The 22,312-nt window shown below is 41.3% G+C and overlaps 1 protein-coding gene across 6 annotated transcripts in view; it reads right to left on the reverse strand.

Annotated features, from left to right (window-relative positions):
* Positions 1–20,633, reverse strand: part of LRCH2 (leucine rich repeats and calponin homology domain containing 2) — a 40,132-nt gene extending 19,499 nt beyond the window's left edge. For 4 of the 6 annotated variants that reach the window (XM_085060263.1, XM_085060260.1, XM_085060261.1 and 1 more), the window contains exons 1-12: positions 20,296–20,633; positions 7,651–7,795; positions 5,716–5,842; positions 4,871–4,976; positions 4,636–4,772; positions 4,276–4,409; positions 4,065–4,152; positions 3,674–3,785; positions 3,274–3,371; positions 3,107–3,174; positions 2,788–2,892; positions 1,039–1,116 (exon numbers count right to left, since the gene is read on the reverse strand). In XM_085060263.1, coding sequence (XP_084916389.1) covers positions 1,039–1,116; positions 2,788–2,892; positions 3,107–3,174; positions 3,274–3,371; positions 3,674–3,785; positions 4,065–4,152; positions 4,276–4,409; positions 4,636–4,772; positions 4,871–4,976; positions 5,716–5,842; positions 7,651–7,795; positions 20,296–20,584 — 1,487 coding nt within the window. In that variant the 5' untranslated portion in view covers positions 20,585–20,633. The remainder of the gene's footprint in view (positions 1–1,038; positions 1,117–2,787; positions 2,893–3,106; positions 3,175–3,273; positions 3,372–3,673; positions 3,786–4,064; positions 4,153–4,275; positions 4,410–4,635; positions 4,773–4,870; positions 4,977–5,715; positions 5,843–7,650; positions 7,796–20,295) is intronic. The other 2 variants (XM_085060264.1, XM_085060262.1) reach the window with 1 other exon arrangement.
* Positions 20,634–22,312: the final 1,679 nt, after the last annotated feature.

The following is a 22,312-nucleotide window of genomic DNA, read 5'->3' on the forward strand; positions in this document are numbered from 1 at the left end:
CCAGACAAGAGAAAAAGATGATGGCAAGACCAACTACGATATTGGAAAATATTTTCTGAAGTTTCAAAATTTAAAAAGTGGAATCTCTTCTCAGCCACTTATGCTTTCATATTTTGAGCAAATACAATGATTAAGGGACATGAATGAAGTGAACAATGGTAGTGTTACTTTAGGTTAGCTATCCTCAAGTTTAGACAGGCAAGTACTATCTTGAATCTCCTAAGTATAGAAAGGCACTAGAAATCTTGTGCAATGAGACAAAGATGATTTATTTTCAGCTCATTCTGGAGCAGTCCACTGACTTCACATCTGGCTGTACCTTCTGATTGAAGCTGTGCTCTTCTGGATTTAGTCGGTTTTAGGAAATCACTGCTGCCAGGTAAGAACCCAGACTTAACTTACAGCAAATTCAAACAGGCTCATTTGGAAGCAATGAAAATTATTTTATCTAAATTACACTACTGTCTTTTGAAAAAGACAAGGAGCATGCAGACTAAGTTACAAAGCTTCAATTTATAAGGTAACAAAGTCTGAAATCACTTCATTCAACACCTACATGTTTGAGTATAGTCTACACAGCCCATTGGGTATCTGATGTTACTGAATTACAAGTACTTCTCCCACGGATCAAATGAAAAATAGATTTTCTCTGGTCAGGCTAACTTGAAAATTATCACTTTAAAACCAAAGTATCACACAAACAACACAAAAACACCAAACAAACAAACCCCCAAAAAACTAAAAGCACCACTTTGCCTGAGGTGTTATATTTGAGGTAGTATACTTGAAGAAAAATGTAAGTTTTTAGGTTTGGATTCAAAGTGTTCTTTGGAGAACTTCCTAACTAAATATTTTTCTTAATTAGTATTTCATCCTAAAGAACAAATAACGTATTGCAAACATTCTATTTGGTAATAAAACATCTTAGGTTACTTAGCCACTCCCTTTAATTCTGCTTTTGTTCAAGAAATGGCCAAAACCATTTCTTTTGTCCACATTTTAACTCTGGAAATCTGAGGCTCTACAAACCCTTTATACCTTGATGCACGTCCTGCCGCCCTGGTCCTCTGGAAGAGTTTCTCACTGAATGAAGTTCTATAGCTTAGTGGCCTTCGTCTGTATTCACATTTCATGCACATCAAAGCCAAAGACGGAAGAAGAAAGCAGGATAGGTTGATGGGAAAGGACAGGGAAGTTGTTAGCATAGCAAGCAAAAGGAAAGGAGACTGCATAATATTACAAAAACATACACTGAACAGACAGAAACGTGATTAGTAAGGAATTATTTTGCGATACTTAACCTCCCTGAGGATTCTGTTCACTGATTGAACATATTTTCCACAAATAAACACAGAAATATCTTCACTAAATACTAAATATTATTCTCATTGCTGGTTAAAAAACCATGGATTCAAAATCAGGGTTAAATTTTCTATCAGAGGAGATTTTGAGCTCATGTACTTAAAGATACATAAGCAAACTTTAAAATATAAATGCTAAACTAAGAAAACCTTAAGAACTATTAACATTGCACATCTGCATAACTCAAGACAAAGCAAAACAATTAGCAAGACCACTGCATTAAGACACAACAACATATGAGCAAAATTTAAGCTGCAGTACTTCAGAAGAGGAGTGGCTTGGTATTTCAATTAGGTAACCAGGAAATATGTCATCAAACAAGACCCACGTGCAACGTAAAAAACCATCATAGAAAAACCTAATGTAAGAACAACACACTCATTCTCTCTTCATTAAGATGGGAAAATTTAGCATTCTTGGTCTTATTTGCAGTCCTTTTGGTACTAAGAATATACTAGCATTAAGATTTCATTCCTGTTTTTCCCTTCCTATGAACAACAACCAATTCTTGAATGCAGGACATGGAGTTCTAAGTAAACACCTATTTTATCTTTCCCATATGCACACTATTGTTACCATATTCACCTACTATAAAATGCTGGTGAATTTTTAAGACCCTGCAATTCATAGTATTGGGATCTCAATTTCTCTGAGGGCTTCAGGTGCATTTTAAGTATCTCAGAAGAAAGACGGCAGTGCAGAGTCTCATTACACAGAAATTTGAAAGAAACAAAAATAGTATTTAAGTTGGTATGAACTTATATCCACTACTGTGGGATACTGAATGAGTGTTATGAACTATTTGAGTTACTAAACTACTATTAACTACAACTTTGACCTCTCAGGAAAGAGAATTACCTTACAGCATTTGCCTGCTTGGTAAAGGAACAGTACAGAACATTGCTCCTACCCTAGCCTGGCCACATCCTAGGTGACTCCAGGTATTCCTTCCTGTTCTTCATTTTACACAGTTATTAACTTGTTCTGTTCCATTCCTTTAATCTGCTACTTGTTCCATGGCTCCTTTTCAAGAATTGGTCTGTTGAGATGCCCATAACGAAGCAGAGAAAGGCAGGCAGTTGAAACTATTTATTTTTATACATAGATAATCTGTCATTTGACAGAATAATGTTCAAACAAATTTCCCCTTCAGTCCACAGGATATTTGTAACTCGCATCAGACTTAATGAATGAATTACCACCTAAATTAGTTTGTAGCTAAATAAAAATAACTAGTCACAAACAAACTGTATGCAGGTCGTGTAATTCATACTAGAAACACAGGACAGGTATCTTGACAGAGTCTGTCACTTCACTCTTTAGCAGCTGGACAGAATGTTTCTCAAGGTGTCAAAAGCTTTTGGTATAAGGGGTTAAAGAGTAAATTAATTGTAACAGAAGTTATTTTAACTAATATCGTAATACCTGTGTTTTTGTTCTTGCTGCAACAACTGAGCTGCTATTTTTCTCAAGTCAGTCACTTCTTTGAGTTCATCATCATCTTCAGCCAGCAGCTGTTCTTTCTGAAGTCTGAAAAATTGAACATTAGTGACCTGCCTGACTTCAGTGAAGCAACACAGAAATGGCTCATTAGGACAATAGCTAAGCTTTGCTTTTCTGTCCAAGAGGAGTACTCAGTGTTCAACATGAGAATCCTTTCCTCCATATGAAAGGAGCCCAAAAAAACCCCACTTTCACCCATGCCACTCCTAGGAAAACCTACCCAAAAAAGATCAAGATTTACCTTTTTTCCTCTCCCCAGTCCTCATTTTGTTCTATTTTCTGGGATTTCTCAGGATGTTTTCCCCGTTCCTTATGGAGAATGAAGAAAAAAAAAAGTGTGACTTGAATTGAGGAAAAAAATTAAAATCAAGGCTAGTGAACAGTTTTTCTTTTGTCAGTCTCTGGTACCTTAACATAGGAGAGCAGTGGGCCAATCTGTGCTTCTCCCTGCTCAGGAAGAGCTCCCTCCTCTGCACTGGGATCAATGTAGTCATATGCCTCCTGGTCTAGTGAGGATTTATGAAGAATAAGAAAGATATTAAACAGCTCTCTTGACCAAATGTTATTCCTGAGAGATATAAGTACTTCTGAAAAATGTCAGATAAGGATAAAACATAGAAACCATGCCTTCTTAAGCTAGAAGTAATCTTTTTTTTCTCCTTTCTCTCTAGCCTTGTCTCAATGTTTTCTGAAATGATGAAAATACCATACCAACAAGATCATGTAATTTTGTGCCAATTTCTTACATTAGATTACCTAAGCAAAATATCTCTGCTACTTAAAATGACAAATGCACAACTGGTATTACCTTTTTGTGGATCAAGTTTACTTCCCGTTCCGTGATTGTCGTTCCTTAATGTCTGTTCCCTTGTTGATTCTGACACCTGGGAGTGAAGGCTGATTGTATCATCATCAGATGGCTGCAAAGACACTCACATTTAGTGCAGAACTGACATGTAAATGATATTATTATAGTATTTTCTAATAAATCGTATTGATTGGAATCAATCTTAGCCAGAGAAATTAAAGAAATATGTAAATAATTTGTGTCTGATATGGCAGCCTAATGGTTTAAACTCAACTGTACTGAAAGAATATTAAAGGCAACTTACTTAGGTATTTCTCAAATGATACAGAATACAAAGGAAAAAGTTCTAAAAACCCATAAATTACAAATTCAGCAGTGAAAAAATACTCACTTCTGTAGTGGACAACCTTTTATCCCCATTATCACTTCCAATGCCAGAGTCTGGGCCATGATTTTTATTGGGATAGAAGTCCTCCATGCTACATTAACAACACACAAAAAATCCACAGAAGAATGAAAGAAACAGTAGTTTCACTTTCCTAAAATAAAATAAATACCCTTTCCAAAATATGTTTTCTGTATTCAAAAACCCCACTACTCACCTGTCTGTGAGTGGCTGGGAGGGGATTCGTTTACCTAACGATGGAAGATCCAAAGAATCTGGTTTTTTGTCTATTCTGAGGCACGCCTGAATACTGAGGAATTTAAATATATGTACTTTGCCCTTCAAACATATCTGTTGGGAAAGAAATGAACAACAAAAAGTCTTAATTACAGAGCATGTCTTCTGAGAATACACCCCAAGAAATAACCTCTGCACTGCATTTGCAGCCACAACACTCCAAAAGGAGAAATACAAGAAATACAGCTAAGAAAAAATGCAAACTTGATTGGTATAAATTAGAACAGCTTCCTCTAAGATCCTAGTGCAAATATCTGTACTTGCATGCTTTCATACTAACCTGTGCTGGTGGTATCTGCATTGGATTGTTATCCAAAACTATAACTTGTAAGTGACGTAACTTTCTGTAACAAATTGGAATTTCTGTAATTTTATTACAAGAAAAATCCAGCTTTACCAAGGGAAGGTCTCCTAATTCTGCATTTGGGAAAACAAACAAAAAGAAAAGAATCAGTTATCTTCTTACCACTTTACCTAATTTACCTACAGCAATGGAAAGAAGATGAGTAGCTCACCATCTGGCAACATATGGAGATTATTTCTTCTTATGTTCAATTCTCTAAGTGACTGCAATTTTCCTATTTGCTGGGGAAGAACTTGAAGTTCATTACAGCTAATATCCTAAGAAAGATATAATTAATAAATCAACTGAACATCTTAAATGAAATTACATGAAGGAATACTCCTATCAAAACCACTATAAAGCACACTATTAAATGAAAAGAAATCCCAGCTATCTTGGATTTTCCACAGAAAAGATGTACCATAACAGATCTTGCTGATTTTTAAAGTATTTAGTGATTCCAGGAATTCAATTCAAGAAGTTAAATCAATGAATGATGAAATACTGAGCTTGAGATTAATCCTGTAGCCTAGGAATCAGGAGTTTCTGGTGTAGTTCCCATATCTGTTAAAAACTTCTTGTTGCTACTGCTGGCAATTGACTGGCATTCTGCTCCTCTTCTAAAAATTCTTTGTCCTTAACAAACCTTGAACCAATCCATAAAACCAAAACATGTACAGGGAGCAACAGCAGGCTCACCAGCATTTTGGATACAAGCACTAGAGGGTGACAAAGCTGCATCAAGTGAACACAGACTACAGCTATTTCTGACCCTAATTTAACATTAATTTATGTAGACCAGAGTGACTTAACAATTACACAGAATCTTTCTAGCCTTCTGGTGATCTAAAGAGGTATATCACAGGTGCTGGAATAAAATTACCTCTACTCTGTCCCTAATCTTCACAAGCATGCATTCTGGGTTTGAAGCTTTGAAAAATAAACCAAAAATACCAATAAACACTGAAAACACTGCTTATAATTTTACTCAGTACAAAGATTCACAGTTGTACTTACCAACTCCATTAGATCTCTCAACTTTCCAATTTCTTCTGGAATGGAGACCAGCTTGTTATTACTGACAACCAGAACTTTCAGTGGAAGATCAAACAGGTATTTTGGTAACGTTGACAAAAGATTTCGACTTGAAAGAAAGAAAAAGGGACAAGCAACGCTGGATTATATTCTCTTTTTTAGCTCTCAGGGAGTCTGAGATTAATGTTTTACAATTTTTCTCCTATCCCAGAAGACTTTATTTACCTATTACAATTCCATCTACAATGGCCATCACAAATTCCTTATCAGATACAGCCTATCTCAGGTATGTGAATTTTAGATCCCCATTACACAGGAGAGAATCTAACACCAAAATGTACAGAGAAATCTGTTAAAAGAAATAATGCTTGACACTTGCTTTTATCCTACTGATAGCTTCAGAGGGACCACCTGATCTCACAGTCTACCAAACAAGAACTTTATATAAGGCCATTGCTTCTCATGTTGTTGTGTCCCCTGTGAGCCGTCCCAAAAAGCCCTAAATATTTATTTGTTTTGCTGAGCAATAGTCAGGAAAGTAAGTCTTAATTGAAATCTATTTCTTCTCTGTACATCGTTTTTCAGGTGCATGCATGTGTACCAGCTTTGTAACCATGAAATACACTGTTACCCACTACTGAATTTAAATCTATATTGAAAAAAAACCACTCACATTGATGGACTTCCACTGCCAGAAATACATAAACTGCTTCTAATAAGGTACACTTAAAACAGCGATTGGAAAACAAGCTTGTACAGATGTGGTATGAAAGTAATTCCTTTCAGTATCTTTATAAAAGCAATGTATTTATTCTGTTAAGTTCTTAGTGAAGAACACAAATAAGTTCTGTATGTAGGTATGCATTAAGTCTCTTTTTACGTTGTATTTCACACAGATACGCCAGGCTTTTCTGGTTGAAGGCATGAGAAGCAAAAATACAATGTGCAAGTAAACTTTTTCTGAGCTGACTATAAAAATGTGGCAATGAAGCAGTCATTCATGTAGCTTACATAGACGTCCTCTGTTTTTTCGGGTTTTGGGCTTTTTTAGGAGCTGCCTGCTTTACTATGAAACGCACAATACATTTTTTCCACCATCTGAACCCCAAATTAGAATCTGAGATCATATGGTTTTCTCCTGTCACAAAGCATCTGAGCTAGGAAGGCAGGATTTTAGCCTGTTCTTCCATACTATGGCCCACATATACCTGCACTGGGAAAACAGTCCTTGGACAGGAGCACAGAAATGAGGACAAAGCACAGATTGGCAAAGGATGATCAGCTGAGTCGACTCTTGAAAGGAAAGTTAGAACTACACAGCATTTCTGGGTAAAGAAATGTATTCAGCACCTCAAACACCATCAGGAGAGAAATGGGCTGCTGTTAAAGACAGTTAGGCCATATTTATTTTAGTAAATACTGCACTTTTGTACCATATTAATCCTCTTCAAAATTGCCACAGAGCACATTATTCATGAATTAGCACTATAAGAATTGATATTTGCAGATTTTCAGACACAGTAGCTTTTGGAGATTTAAATAGCTCCTAACTGAGAAAACTGTTTTGGATTTGATGCAGCCAATATCAGAAGAAAGGAATATTGTAGAAAACAAGGCCGGGAGAGTTTTTTGGATCCTCTCTCCTTCCAGAGCTCATATCCATCTTCTGTTTTTCTGAGAAGATACAACCATATGTTTTCCAAGTTTAAAAAGAGCAGTACAGCAGTGGATGTAAATAATGTACAAAATGAGCAGGACTTTCTGGCCAGAGTCTGAACATTGTCTGAACATAAAACCCCCCCCAAAAAACTCAAACAAAAAAAAACCCTCTGCAAACAAAATGACCTGATGAAGCAAAATGCCAAGTCTCCAATGAGGTAAGTACATAAAAGACTAAAACCAACCATTATTACTCACCTTATATTAAGGTAGGTAAGCATTTGCAGGTTTTTTATAGATTCTGGAATGGATTTGATGCAGTTATGATACAAATTTAAAGTTTCCAGTGGTGCAAACAGCCAGACATCAGGAGGAATTTCAGTAAATCTGTTCTTTGAAAGATCTAGAAGCAAGCGGAAAAAAAGTCCTTTTTTAGTCAAAATTTTCCCTGCAGTAAGAGCAGATAAAAGTACCCACAGTTATTCTTGTCATGCTACTAAAAATTAAGGTGTTGCAAGAAGTGTAAAATAATTCAGTTTTACCAGATGCTACTGCATATAATTAATACACAAAAGAGCCTTAAAATACTAAAAGATGATTGCTCAATATGCAATTACAACAGAAAATAGAAGAATGACAGGAATTCAGAAATACATTTCCTACTACATAGTTACACTTACAATGACACTGAATATCAATTATGATTGTCCCTCCTCTATCAAGTCTTTGTTCTGTGTGATTCTTGGGTTTCTTCCCCTCCAACTCTAGGCACAACAGTAAATCAAGGTACAAACCCAGTCAAGGTTACTTTTCCTGTCTGACAGCTACACTGGAACCCAATGTCATTGTATCCCCCGACACAGTAACTCACATTCTCCAGCTACACATTTGTAACTCAGCCAAAAGGAGGATAAAGTTGCAAAAACCAATACCAAATGTATTCACTTGTAAAAGTCAAGATGCAAATTAGTCTGGCCTAAAAGCAGAAGGAGGAGCTATCTTTGACCATGGAAACACAATTGTTGAGCTAGAGTTATTCTGACAATGCATGACTGCATTATGCAAATCTGCATGCAGGAGTTATGGCAAAACAGCACATTATCAAAATGCACAGCACCTCTGACTATACCAAACCTTGGAAAGGACCAGAAAATACAAATGAAATGTGACCCACGAATCCTGGAAATTATCAGCAAAACTACCAAAAGCTGTGTCATCAGAAGTCCACTGAACTAACTACCTTGGAAGAAAGAGATATTTACTTGAGAACAGCTGCCTAGTCTTCTGAAAGTAACTCTGGTTCCTAACCCAAGACATTTCAAAAGGATGTGGTTTCTCAGAAATGCTGAACAAACTCTTTTAACAGAGAAGTAATACAAATCTCTTGCTATTTTGGGCTTTAGTTCTCAGTTTTTAACACTCACATGGAATAACTGTTTCTGCTTAGCTCCCATCAAATTAGCATTGGAACGAACATATAGTTCTGCAAGAAGTCTAGAAAAAGGTTGGAAAATTGGCTCAAAGTCATTGTCAGGTTCAAAGAGAGCTCAACAACCTGAAGTACAACTGGCAAATGAGCTATGAGCAGCTTCTCAGGGCCAACACTGAAATCAATACAACTTCTGCAAACTCAACCTGCAAGAGGCAGAAAAAGACATTCCTAGGTTGGAGGAGTGGCATTCCTAACAAATTGTGAGAAAAACAGCATAAAGTTAACTAAAACTGAACATCTCAACAAAAACTAAAAAGCTTATTAAAAAAATTAGCATGCTTGAGAGAGTTTTCACAACCAGAGAGGTTCATTTTCTGTTTTCCACTACATCAATTTTCAACGTTATGGAAAAATGACAGCTTTCTCACGCAAATTTTTGCAAAACCCTTCTTAGATAAAACAAATGCTCTCTTGTTCTAGTATTCAGCAGAGTATGACACCTGCATGCAGAAAAGATGGCCACAGTTTTACTGCTGGCACGGTTCTACAAACTCCACCACATGCTGAAGTTGTTGATACAACCCCATTCTGAAGAAAACCAGCTCTAAGTCTCTTCCTGATTTGGTTTTATCAGCAGCTGGAAAGGTAACTGAAGGCTAGGACAAAGATCTAGTCCAAAAAAGAGAAGTGACAGAATCCCACCCTACTGCCACTAGTCCCAGGAGCAGGACTGTAGGTTAGACCTCAAAGAGAAGACTCAAGGGCACCATGAACATTTTGCTGCTCTATTTGCATCCAGTCATACCTCAACCACACATCGTGGAAAGTAACGGGTTAAAAACCAGCTTTGCTATTTCTTCTGTGGAAATCAAATCTAGAGGCAGGCCAGCCAACAACCAGAGGATACAGCAGCTCTCTGCCCTGGGTGAGTGGAGCAGGGGTGTAATGCTCCCCAGGAAACATCCAACCAGCTATGGCTTCTAGCCTGGCCTGACACAAGTCACATCAGCACAGTCTGGTAAAGCCCCTCAGTGTGCCCTCAAACAAAACCCATACAGCTGCATATCAAAATACATAAGGTCACCTTATTTGTGTAGTGCTGCAGAAACCAATCGTCTGAAAACAATGCCTTTGAAAACACTGTGGGGCAAGGATTACACTTTTTTATTATGAAATTCAGAAATCCTATTAAAATAGGAAATGACACCCACTATCTGTCAATAATAAAATTTAAAAAGGCAAATAAAGAGGTGGGAGATAGCATGAGTTCTATTCCAAGCAATTTTTCCCTCTATTATTGCAAAACAGCATTAGAATAGCTCCAGGGGTTGGTTCAGATTTTTCTGAAGAGAAAGACTTGAGTATCTATAGTTTTCCACAAGATTCTCATACTGAATGTACTTGCAGCTTTTTTAAAAAAGTAAAGCTATTTTTATCCAAACTAATGAATGATTTCTACTCCAAAGATGTTTTCATAACAAGCAAGAAGTTTACGAGATAATATTGTCTATTACAGTAAATAAAATGTAGATGTGAAACTATGCAATTTAGGTACATTTTGAAGACTAATAACACAATGGATGACCAAGAAAATATGGTCTGAAAAAAGGAAGAAACTTTAGGAATAGAGTGCTCCTCTATAAACAAGACAGGTTTCATCTCACTTGAAATGAATGCAGGCTGCTAGCATTTGACAATGGTTTCGTAAGAGTTAATAGACTAGAGAAGCAAGGAAAGCTGCTAAATGCAGAACCACAGATGATTTAAGATGACAACTCCTCTAGAAGTGAGATAGGAATCCTTTGCTTAACCAGTTTAGACTGGAAAACTCTCAGTGGGAGTGTTATGTGAGGACTAAATAGAAGACACTATCCATGCCTGCTCATGAATCACAGGGTATTTCAATGCACTGTCTCTGCAGGAACAATGAAAGTGAGAAGTACCCCATTACTAAGGTTAAATTTGAAAGAGGAACTAGGAAAATATGAAGAAGTCGCTTGCAGCTTGGTTTTTTTGACAGAAACAGTTAAGTCTTCACTTACTGTAAGGCAACAATTGAAAAACAATATATTGAAAGATGAAAAGGAAAGAATTTTAGGAAATCAGTCAGTCTGGAAGAGAAGCTCTAAGAAGCAAGAAGTTATCTTGTATAAATTTAAGCCATGATCAAAAGGGAAAACAAACTGCTCGAGCTGTCAGGTTACAGCAGTGTGCAGCAAGGTAGTTAAGTAGTATTAACATCACATTTGCCTTGTTTTTGCACTTTCCCCTAAGGACGCAGTACTGCTCACTGTCAGGAACAAGCTGATACCGCAGACTGGCCTTTTATTTAAGCCAGTAGAATCCCTTTTATATTCACAGGTTACATACACTACATGTTGAATTTGAAATACAAGGTTTAACTAGGAAATTTAACCTTGAACCTCACCTCGGTATTATAATACTTTTCATAAAAATATGTTGCCAGTCCATGATATTGGTGTTAGGCTTTTATTTGCTCCAAAATGATATTGAGAAACTAGATAATAAAAAACCAACATTCCTCACCCCACAAAACCCAGAACTGCTCTCCTAACTCGCCACAGATATAGATTTTCCTAGCCAGCTTTTCTATCAATGCCTTAGCTTAAGCCAGCTAAAATACAATAACAATTGTAACTGTATAATTAGTCCTACAGAAGACAATGGATGCATAAAAACAAGTGTTCAGACCTGATCCCAAAGATACTCTTTTAGTCCATCTAAACATAAATCTGAGATCACCACACACAACATGGGTAAAACTAATTAGTCTGTCAGATGCAAGATGATTCTGGAGAAGAGAAGAGTAGTTCCAAGCACTACAGAAACACCTGCATGTGGTAATTCCAGGAGACACAAGCTGTCAATGTCCACAAACCACTGTCATTCTCTGACTGATGAAAGCTTCATTACATAAACAGTGAAATTGGTTTGTTCGTGCAAAGTGCCATTTCTGTGGTTAGAGACAGGAGACAGATCTCTTCCTGCCTTTCTTGGTTTCTCAACTAACTGGAGAATTAACCTCACGAGAAACTCTTAGGCTTCCCAAGCTCACCTCAAATGGGATGTCTTTCCAGCATTTCCCTCAAACTCTACACATCTACTTTCAGTTTCACAGTTCCAATCTTAAAGCATGACTAGTGTTGTTAAACATGGAAATGTTCTGAAATTTTCCCTTCAAAGGAAAAACGAACTTCAGTAATTAAATAATAAATACCAAAATTCTTCATATTTACTTACGTTGCAAAATGAAGAACTGAACAATTAAAATACATCCAGATGTAGAATGATTGCCCATACTGATACAAACAGCAACCATTTCAGCTGCAAAGCAGATCAAAAATTTAGAACTTACAGGCAAGGAATGTTCAAGAATTACAGCAACATAATTTTTGCGTGTAAGTATGTATTTCACATACATAGCAACATTTGCTCTCCAACATTAAGAGCTATGGTGAAGGACTACACAAAACAAACTGAGCACCCATCAGCTCTTCTGCACAGTATGGAAACTGAGAATACCTGCCAAAACTCTGTAGCTCTCAGGAAACTAAACTGACCACAAACTGTCACAAGGAAAGCTACACACACTTAAAGTATATTCTTAAAAGCTCATGTAGCAATATTTAACTTAACATGCAGCTTGTATTTTTTTTCATCTGGGTGTCTGACAGCATGGAACAGCTCCTGGTTTTGTGAAAAGGTATTACAAACAGATATCAAAATGGTATTTAAATTCTAAATCCAACAACTGAAGAGCTAGAAAATACCTGCTCTATGGTTATCCCTGCCCCTGAGTTTAATTACACACTTGATCTGTGCAATTAAAATGACAAACGAAGAAAGTGTACACAACCACATAAATGAGGTTCCTCATCAAGTACAGAGGGAGGGTTGTACAGGCAACAAGAAACTCCATTTGACAGATTCTGAGTTCTTGGCTTTTCATGCTAATCAGCACTTCTGAAGAAAAACAAAATCCTTTTTTAAAATACACTTTTATTGCTCTAGAGACTTCAGTAAAAAAATAAAACACCCTGTCAGACTGAACCATCGTTCTTTCACATGAAGGAAATGTTTCTGTAACTGGAATAGACCAATAGCTGTCTATCAGACTTATGCTACCACAGAGAAAGAACTGACATCTGGCACACTGGCTCTAAAATCAAAGTAGCCTTACGGAACCACTATTCCAGCCCACCCTCCCAGTCTACACTGGCTGCATCTACATCGAACCTGCCTAACCTGGCACTTTTGTTCAAGCAATTCTTGTTTTTCACGTAAGCTGCCTCCACTCACCACACGTTGGGTCAGGTATGTGAGGTTTTTCCTGAAATTTGTACCAGTAGAAAACTAAACCAGAAGCTCTGGTCTAAAGGTTGGAACAACTGCAGGGCATGCTGGTGCTGATCTGCTGCACACCAATGCCAGCATTGCCACAAAACCAGGATTTGTTACTTGGGATGCAAAAAGTCAATAATTACACTCCTGAGAAAAGCACTAATTATTTATTTCAGAGTTGTACAAGCCTGGATGCACAGTGATATTCCACAAGTCAAGCACCCCAACTATCAAAACTTTTCACTATTTATACATTTTAGCAAAGAAATTAATTAGTGTTCATTTCTTGGGTTAGTGGTCCATCACTCGCTGTTGTGGTCTCCCCATGCTGGAATTAACTTTTATCCACTCAGAACTGATTCAGAAGAGATGCTGAGCTGGCTTTATTAGCTTCATCTTTATCTTGGGAGCTCTGCAAAATGTCCTTGTGGTCTGTAAATTCTGCATGCTCTGTGCCCACTATCAGTGGTACATCCTTCCCAAAACTTGTTAACCACCCCCCACATATAAGATCACTGAAGTCTGTCAAGCCCTAAATCTTAACAATGCAATTCTAAAACCAGTAATTTGTTTTTCTAACACCTGGACATCGCTTAGGGCTTACCTGTTAGTTGCTATCTGGTTTGTGGATTACATTTCCCTCCTTGCTGAGTAGGCTTTAAAGTATACAAAGATCAAAGAACATCCTTTCTTAAAAATATTTTGCATATTCCACATTTTGCAGCATGAGGATGAACCCAACAGATGAATTCAGGGACTTCTTCACCATGTTGCAACATTAGAAAGGTCCAGGCATCTCCAACACAAGATAACACATTGCTCCAACTCTGGAATGTGTTCAGCTATTTTAGCACAGCATGATTTAAATGGAAAATAAAGAACACATCACCAGGATCACTATTCAATCTGGCACGTGAAGGTGTAAATTCACATACCACATCAAAAGGACATTACTTCACGTCAAGGATTATCTTTCTCTTCATTACTGAAGGTATCTTGGCTCCACAAATCTTTCAGAGTTTGAAGTGGTAAGCAGAAAAGCTCACTGGAAGCTTTTTTTGTTTTGGCACTTTAGTATTTAATCTAGACTATAATTGTTAAAATGCCTTACTACCAGAAAAGGTGAAATGTATTTGCTTGACAAGTCAGCAAGACATAATAAGCTGGCATATTACAGCACAGGGCAACTTCCTCCCACTTAAACTCACCATCACTTATCAGTTTAATTCTGACAATTTCTTTTGTGGCTTTGAAATTTTTTAATTACGAATTTCCATTTCGCAGACAAGTAATATAAGGGAAATTAATCCTCATTCAGTAATAAAGCAAAGCCTGGGTTTGTTAAAGAATACCTCAAATATACATGAACCTCCCAAGGAAAGACTCTTACAACAGCCTCTGTATGCTCAGTAATGTACATGTAAGCTCGTCAGGACAAAGACTTGCAATCTAAACAGACATGAGGCAGAAACAGAAGCTACAACCAACCTACAGTAATCAGTGTTTACTACATGACTTATCTCTGTGCAGATAAAATGGCTTGTCACTGGATAAACTAAGCAGAAACCTTTTTCAAGTAAAGCAAACTGCTGGAAGACAAGGAACACTGGAAAACAATGCCAACTGCACTAAGAGAAAAGCAGAAAAAAACCTGAAGAAACTGGGTAAACCATCCGCCCATGAGCACTGAGTGAACAGGGTCTAGCAACAATTCCAACACATTCTCCTGAGACACAGAGGCCCCTGCTGTAGCAACTTCAGCATCTGTTCTTGTTGCTTGGTGCCTCCCACTGACTCTGTCCTGCTCATGCCAGACCTCACAGCAGCATTTGAGAAGGGCTGCAGCCACTTGTATTAGCTTCAAAATAATTCTAGAGTATCTCTCATTACTGCGTGTAATTACTTGAAGCAAACACTCCCAGAAACCTTTCAGTTCTGGGTCAGTCTTCAATAGAACAAGTTCTCGTCTACTACATCCTGCTTCCACCTATGGAAACGGTGGTAAAGCAACAAATGGCAGGAGTGTTTGGTTTAACACCCAGATGGTCAGGGATTTGCTCACTGGGCAGTTACACCTGCTGCTCAGCTGCCAGCCAGGCTGGGCTCAGGGCTCCTTCAAGCCTTTTACCTACACAAACGTTTTTTCAGAAGTCATACATTGACACTTGGAAACACATTGGTGATAACCATGTCTGCCAAGCACAGAACTATTTCAGTTCTATACCAGATAATAAAACTTTATTTTTTATTTTCAACTGAAGTGTTCAACCTTCTCTAGACCTGTCAGACCTGTCAGCACATTCTCCTAGCAAGTGGCTAACAATCCCAGGCTAGCTGGTAAAATGATGAACATCGGACTGTTGGACAGCCACAGAAAAGCAGAGAACTCAGAAGTCTCTTCACACTGTCATGTACAACTTTTATCACATTAAAAAAAAAAAGTATCAAATATCTTGGGATTTTCTGTGGAACTCCAGCCTTTAGCCCTGATTTAGTTACCTTTTGGGTAAGGACAGATTTCACCACTAAAGGCCAGCCTTGCTGAGAAAATGAGTATGTACTTTTGAATCAGCTCCAACCAAGTGGCACAACTCAAATGGGAAAACCCACTTCACCAAAAAGAGCATCTCAAAAAGCAAAAGCTATTCCCATTTTTCTTTAACGCACAATGTTTTGCAATACAATCCTCAATCTGAATAATTTGCCCCCTCAGCAAATGATCAGTAACAAAGTAGAAATATGTATCCAAAAATGTTCTTTAGTTGATCAAAGGCAGAAACATTACACATATTAAATGTTGGATATTACAAGGCACAAAAATAGTCAATGCAATGGCAAATTTAATTTTGATGGATGAAGGCAGCAAAAAGTAAAAAAATTACACACTGCATGGGTTTTGTAGATCAGTATTTCAGATAAGGCTATAACACAGGATTTATTGGGTTTTTTAAATATTAAATTGAGATATAAGTGGTATTTCTTATAATACAATCCTTTTAGGCAGGCAAATAGTAATAATCAGCTTCTTTAACTTCCCGTCACTGAACTGAGACTTTTTTTAACTTGCCCATTACACCAAGTATCCTTAACAAGGATCCTTTTACTGGCCTTCAGCAAGAAAGCCTCAAGCACACAGACTCATTTTCCTTTAGCCCAAACACTGGACAAGCTGAAACACTGCAGAAGTGAAACACTGCAGAAAACTTCCACATTTGTTTGTTTATAAACTGTGTCACTTTCAGATTCTGCATCTCAGAGCATAAACACCAACCCCCCCCAAAAAAAACCCACAGAATCTGAGTTTCTCTTTTTGTTCAAATCTGAAGGAGATGCTACTGAAGAACCACATTTTGCAATGTGTTTGGTTTCCAGAATGTAATTTAGATTTAGGATATACATCATATATGAATGCTAATTTTTTTAGCTGAATGTTAGATTTGGTGTTGCTCTTCAGTTACCTGCCATCCTCAATTTAATCAACATTGGCTCCAACAGAAATAATTTTATTCAGAAAGGAAAATATAATTGGTTTAGAAGTGCATACTGTAGAGGCAGAACTGCATTACAAATTAACATTCTTGTGCATTTCACATTGGGGATTTAATCTGTAATCACATGAATGACTATATTCCTTAGTAGGGCCAGAAAGAGGATGTAATAAAAGTGAAAAAATGCAAGTAATGACAATGGTATCTGCAACAATGCCGTGCCAAGACTGACACTGGCTGTGACAGGAAGGCTCACTCTGATCTCATACTGGAACACACTGGTGTTACTCCTCAGCTATGAAGAGGAAGCAGCTGGTGAGAAAGGAGAAATTTCAACATTTATCTATTCATCTATACAGGCAATCATTCACCTACTTATAACTGCTTGGAAGTTTCCTCAGAATTAAAAAGTGGGAATTGAACCTGTCATGGCAAAGCCCTAAACAGATTAAGCCTGACAGCATCACTGCATTTATCTGGAGCTGTCGGTCAAGCACCTTTCATGTTTATAAATTCATTTATTAAAAAGTGCTCATTAAAAAGGGGGCAAATTGCTTAGGGCACAGGTTGGCTTAGTTCAGTAGAACAATATAGCACAGGAACCCATCTTCAAAAAAATAAACCAGCAAACACACAACTCTTCAGCTAAGCAGACTGTGATTACACTGATGTGATAGACTCAATTACTTAACTGCCAGGGGGCCTAATGTTGCTCATACAGAGAGAAGCAAAATTACACATAAAATTACTGGAACATTCAAGGTATCTCTTGATAGCTCAACAACTATGATTTTTTTCCCCAGAAGTTCATTAAAAGCAGCACAAGATCTGTTTGAACAGCCAGAAGACAAATTCAGGTATTTATTAAAATAAGGATTTCCTGGCCACAGTGCTGCAAGGACAATTCACAGTCAAAAACAAACAGCTAAACAGCCAGATATGGTCACTAGGCTTTAGACACATAATTTAAGATGCAAAAAGTATGCCTCAGTATTTGCAAATTAAGTACTGGCAAGTCATTATGTAAGTTAGACGCAAAATAAAATCCCAAGCTATTTTTACTAAATCAACAGAAGTTGTGCTTCACCATAGTTCTTGCTGATTTTACTGATACAAAAACAGAATATTCTGGGTTTACAGTAACACTGCAGATCCTACTGCCTAAGAGCCAGTGATATGGGAAAGAAATTGTTTACATCCACACTGGTCAGAGGCTGTTTTTTCAAAATACTTGTTTCAAGTACCACAGAACCGAATTTCAGAATCACTGACTTAAAACAGAAAGTGAAACTGCAAAGATTTCTGACCCAAGCCCCCATCTCCCATGCCTCAGCCTCAGTCTAGAACCTTGTTCATGGGGATATTCACATGCAAAACAGGGAAAACTCACTCAGAAATACCAATAACTACATGACTGTTGCCTCTGAGGCAGCTGTTGATCCCCCATCCAGCTCCAGGCCACATGGACACTGTCACGGATGCCCATGATTCACCAGCAGAACACCATTTACCCACTAGACAAAAATTTCTACAGATCAAGTCAAAATAGAGACTACAGATCTTTTCTTTACAAGCATCTTTTGAAAGATGTCTAAAATTTGTGTTTCACAGGATTCATTCATAAACTAGCACTACATTAAATCAGAATTCTTCCAAAATGGTACTTGCATAGACCCCAATCAACTACTTCAGTACGGAATTTTAGAGCAGCAAGCAAAAAAGCTATTTCTGTCAGAGACAGCCCTTAAAACATATTCACACCATCATTCACAATAACAATTCAATCCTGATGGGAATAACTGGGCTACTACATCCTGAAACAGAGAGACAAGGTCACTGCATACAGCTCTGACTCAAATGTTGACATTCAAAAGAAAAGGACAAAAAACCCCACCAAAATGCAAACAGCAATAATTAGAAGCAAACTAAAAATACAGAACCTTGATGCACCAGCTTCAGGACATAGAAAGTCTTTTTAATAATAGATTGCCTATATGCCTACAATGCTTCTTTCTTTCTGAATACGTTGGTTATTGAATATCTACATAAAGCAGTGACTAACTACATTGCTACATACATTTTTACGCTACTACAAGGAAAACTCCAGCTTCCATTATTTCATGGAACCTGTTTTTATTTTCAGGTACCACAATGGACAGTCTTCTATTCCAAACAAAAAGCCAGCCATTCATAACTGGGGAAAGAAAAGCCCCAAAACAAAACAAAAAAAACCCCACAGCATTAATGCACTCAAACAACATTTTGGAAAGCCACTACTATCTGTGAACAAAAGATCCCGGGCCTCTCAGTAATATTTTCGTGTAGCGCATTATTCAAAATGATCCATTTTCAGCAGCTACCCCAGCAGCAAATAAACCCACAAGCACACCAGGGATGAGCCACAATATGAGAGAACCTCCGTGGAAAATGTAGCATTGTTTTCTAGGAACTATACAGAAAACTGCCTCCATGTTTACTTCACCTAAAAGCCTGGGTAAATCCAGGCCCACACTCACGATCAGCAAGCATTTACCGACACAGTGAACACATCAAGCTCTCCACACTCACTGCTGGATGCTCACACATCCCTCACACCCGCACTTTGAACCATCTTCCTGCCGAGCCGGGACCGCGATACCCCAGGCGATACAGCTTTACTGCAAGGGCTCCGACACCCTTGAAGGCACAACCCAACCGCAACACGGAGCTCTTATTCCCCCGGGCGATAACTCAAGCGCTCCCCTCTCCCTGCACACCCTGCTCCGGGCACACCACTGCAAGCCCCCATCCTTAAGGCACGTTCAGAGCGACACAGGGGACAAACGCCCGATTCCCTGAGACCGCCCTCTTCCCCTGCAGGCACACAGACCGCAGCACCTTCCCTCGCCGCACACGGAGCCTTTCTCCTCCCCGCACAGACCCGCTCCCCGGCAGCCCGGGCACACCAAGAGCGCCGGCTTCGCTCACCAAACACACGGGGGACAGCGACTTCCAAGCTCCCCCTGAAGCACACCGAGCACCGCGGTGAGCCCGGACACGCAAGGCCGGGCGGTGCAGGGAGCCGCTCTGTCCGCACAGCCCTGTGCTCTCACACACACAGACACGCACAGCCCTGTGCCTTTCCACACTCACGCACACGCCTGTGCTTTCGCACACACTCACAGAGAGCCGCTCGCCGCCCACCTCTACAAGCACCTCCGGTTCCCCGGCTCGGCTCGCACAGAGGCTCAGCGTGCCCCGCTCACAGCCCTCACTCACCTGCACGGACGCTCGCCCCGCACTCCCGCGGCAGCACCGGCCCCACTGCGCCCAGCGGGGCAGCCCCGACACTGCACCCCTGATCCTCCAGACCCGTCCCGGTGCCCGCAGGGAGAGCTCCCCAAACGCGGAGCCTCCGCACTGTGCCCCCAGCGCCCTCACCCCGCTCCGCACCCAGCGCGGCCGCTCCCGTGTCACCCCTCGGCTGCCCCGCGGGGATCTCTCCGCCTCATCCCCGCACCACGGCCCCGCCACCGCCCGGCCCCAGCGCACCGCGGCGGGCACAAGCCCCCCGCCCTCACCGCCGCGTCCGCAGCGGCCCCGCAGGACGCCCGCAGCCCCGGCACCGCCGGAGCCCCTCACCCGCTTGCGTGGTGTCGCTCAGGTCGCAGCCGCTGCCGGGGAAGTCGCGCAGCTTCCTCCCGCTCAGGCACAGGATGCCCGAGCTGCCCGCCTCCTCCAGGGCCCGCTCCAGGCTGCGCACCGTGTGCGACTGCGGCAGAGCGGCCGCGCCCCAGTGCGGCCCCGACGAGAAGGACAGAGTGAGGTGCGCGGGGATCCCCAGCCCCGCCGCCGCTCCGCTGCCGGCCGCCGTCCCGCTGCCGCCGCCGCTCCCGTTGTTGCCGCCGCCGCCCCCCTGCCCGGCCGCCATCTTGACCGGCCCCTCCACAACAACGGCCGGGGCCGCCCCGCCGCCGCTGCGCAGGCGCCGAGGGGCCCGCAGGGGGCGCCAACCGACGGGGCGGGGCTTCGCGGCGCTCGGCCGCCGCTCTAGCCAATCCGCGGCGAGGGGACCGCTGAGGGGGCGGGGCTTCCCGAGGGGGCGTGATACCCCAGGCGATACCGCTTTACTGTATCGGCGGAGGGGCTCTTGGGACGCCAGGGGGCGCTGCAGGGGGCGCTAGGACATTGAGGGACATTGAGGGATGGGCATGGGCATGGGCATGGGCATGGGCATGGGCATGGGCATGGGCATGGGGATGGGCATGGGCATGGGGATCGGGATCGGGATCGGGGCCCGGATCGGGATCGGGAGCCTCTTGGCAGCAGGGACGGCCCGGCAGGGAGAGCCCGCAGCCCGGACGGGAGCGGGCGCGGCTGCGGGAAGGGCTCGGAGCCGGCGGAGCGCGGCAAGCGTCGCTCGGCAAACATCGCTCGGCAGCCCCGGCGCCGCTGCCAGCGCGGCTCTGCCCGCTGCCCTCAGCACCGCCCGGGGCTGCAGCCCCATGTGCCCCGCAGCGCAGAGCATCGGCCGCTCCGCAGCCCGAGGGGCTCCTGCTCCGGCAGCCACAGCGGCCATGGCTGCTGCCTGCAGAGCCGGCAGGGCAGCGCCGGGCAGGGACTGCGGATCCCCGCGGCTGGCAGCCACAGGAATCACCGGGAATTCGCCGTGGCGGAACAAAGGGAAGAGGAGCCAGCGGCTCACCCTGAAATGGGTGAAGGAACTCACAAAAGCCCCAAAGACACGAATGCCCGTGGCTCGGAATGCAACAGGACAGGGGGCAGACACAAATCAGCAGCCCGATGCAATATCCGGGGCCCAGTGACCTGAATCAAATGCTACACAGCTGCTGGGATACTGTGGGGCTGGAGAATTGCCTCTCCTACCTGTAATCAGTCCTTGTTAGGTGCTGCATATTTATCTTCCAAAATTGCTCTGGAGCCGTGGTTAGGAAATGCTAAAGGAAGCCTCATAGACCCACATTTTAATGCAGTTGCTGTGTGTTTGATAAGCTGAATCTGCTTTTAAGCCTTGATCCTCATTAAGGTCCTTGAATCCTTGGGTTGGTTTTTTATTTGGATTTTTGCATGCGTATGTCATGCCTAATTTGGGGATCTAAGGGAAATTCCCTCCATAACAGATATGGAGGAGACTGGTCTTCAGTCAGCAACACATCAGTGAGAGACAGCTGAGCCATTCTTGATCACAATACAATCAGCCCTGAAATATGATGTGGGTGATGTCTGGGTGAAATTCAGCAGAACCAAATGAGCCAGGATCAGTAAAAGTGAAGGCTTCAGTCCTTTGTTGCAGTGCTGCAGGGATTTGGGGATCACCATGTCCTGGCACACAGATTGCCCTTCCAGCCAAGGGGTCAATGTGAAAAATGTAGGTGTGTTGGGGGAAGGAGTCCCATGGTCACCTGCACATACTGTGGCTGTCTGCTTTGTCCAACGTTAGCTGTGGATACTTGCGGGGGCTGTAGGATTCATGCCTGCCGATTAATATCTACCAATCAATCTGCCTGAGCCAGAACTTCTGCTCCTGCCCTGAAAAAGCTGATCATTCCCTGAATTCACAGCAAGAGATTCAGGCAAACCTGTATAAACATTGCTGACTGCTGCCCTCTCTTGAGGTTCCAGCCAGAGGGGGTGGAGG

The sequence above is a fragment of the Lichenostomus cassidix genome, chromosome 4A, assembly GCF_008360975.1.
Source record: "Lichenostomus cassidix isolate B80296 chromosome 4A, HeHo_3.0, whole genome shotgun sequence".
NCBI lineage: Eukaryota > Metazoa > Chordata > Aves > Passeriformes > Meliphagidae > Lichenostomus > Lichenostomus cassidix.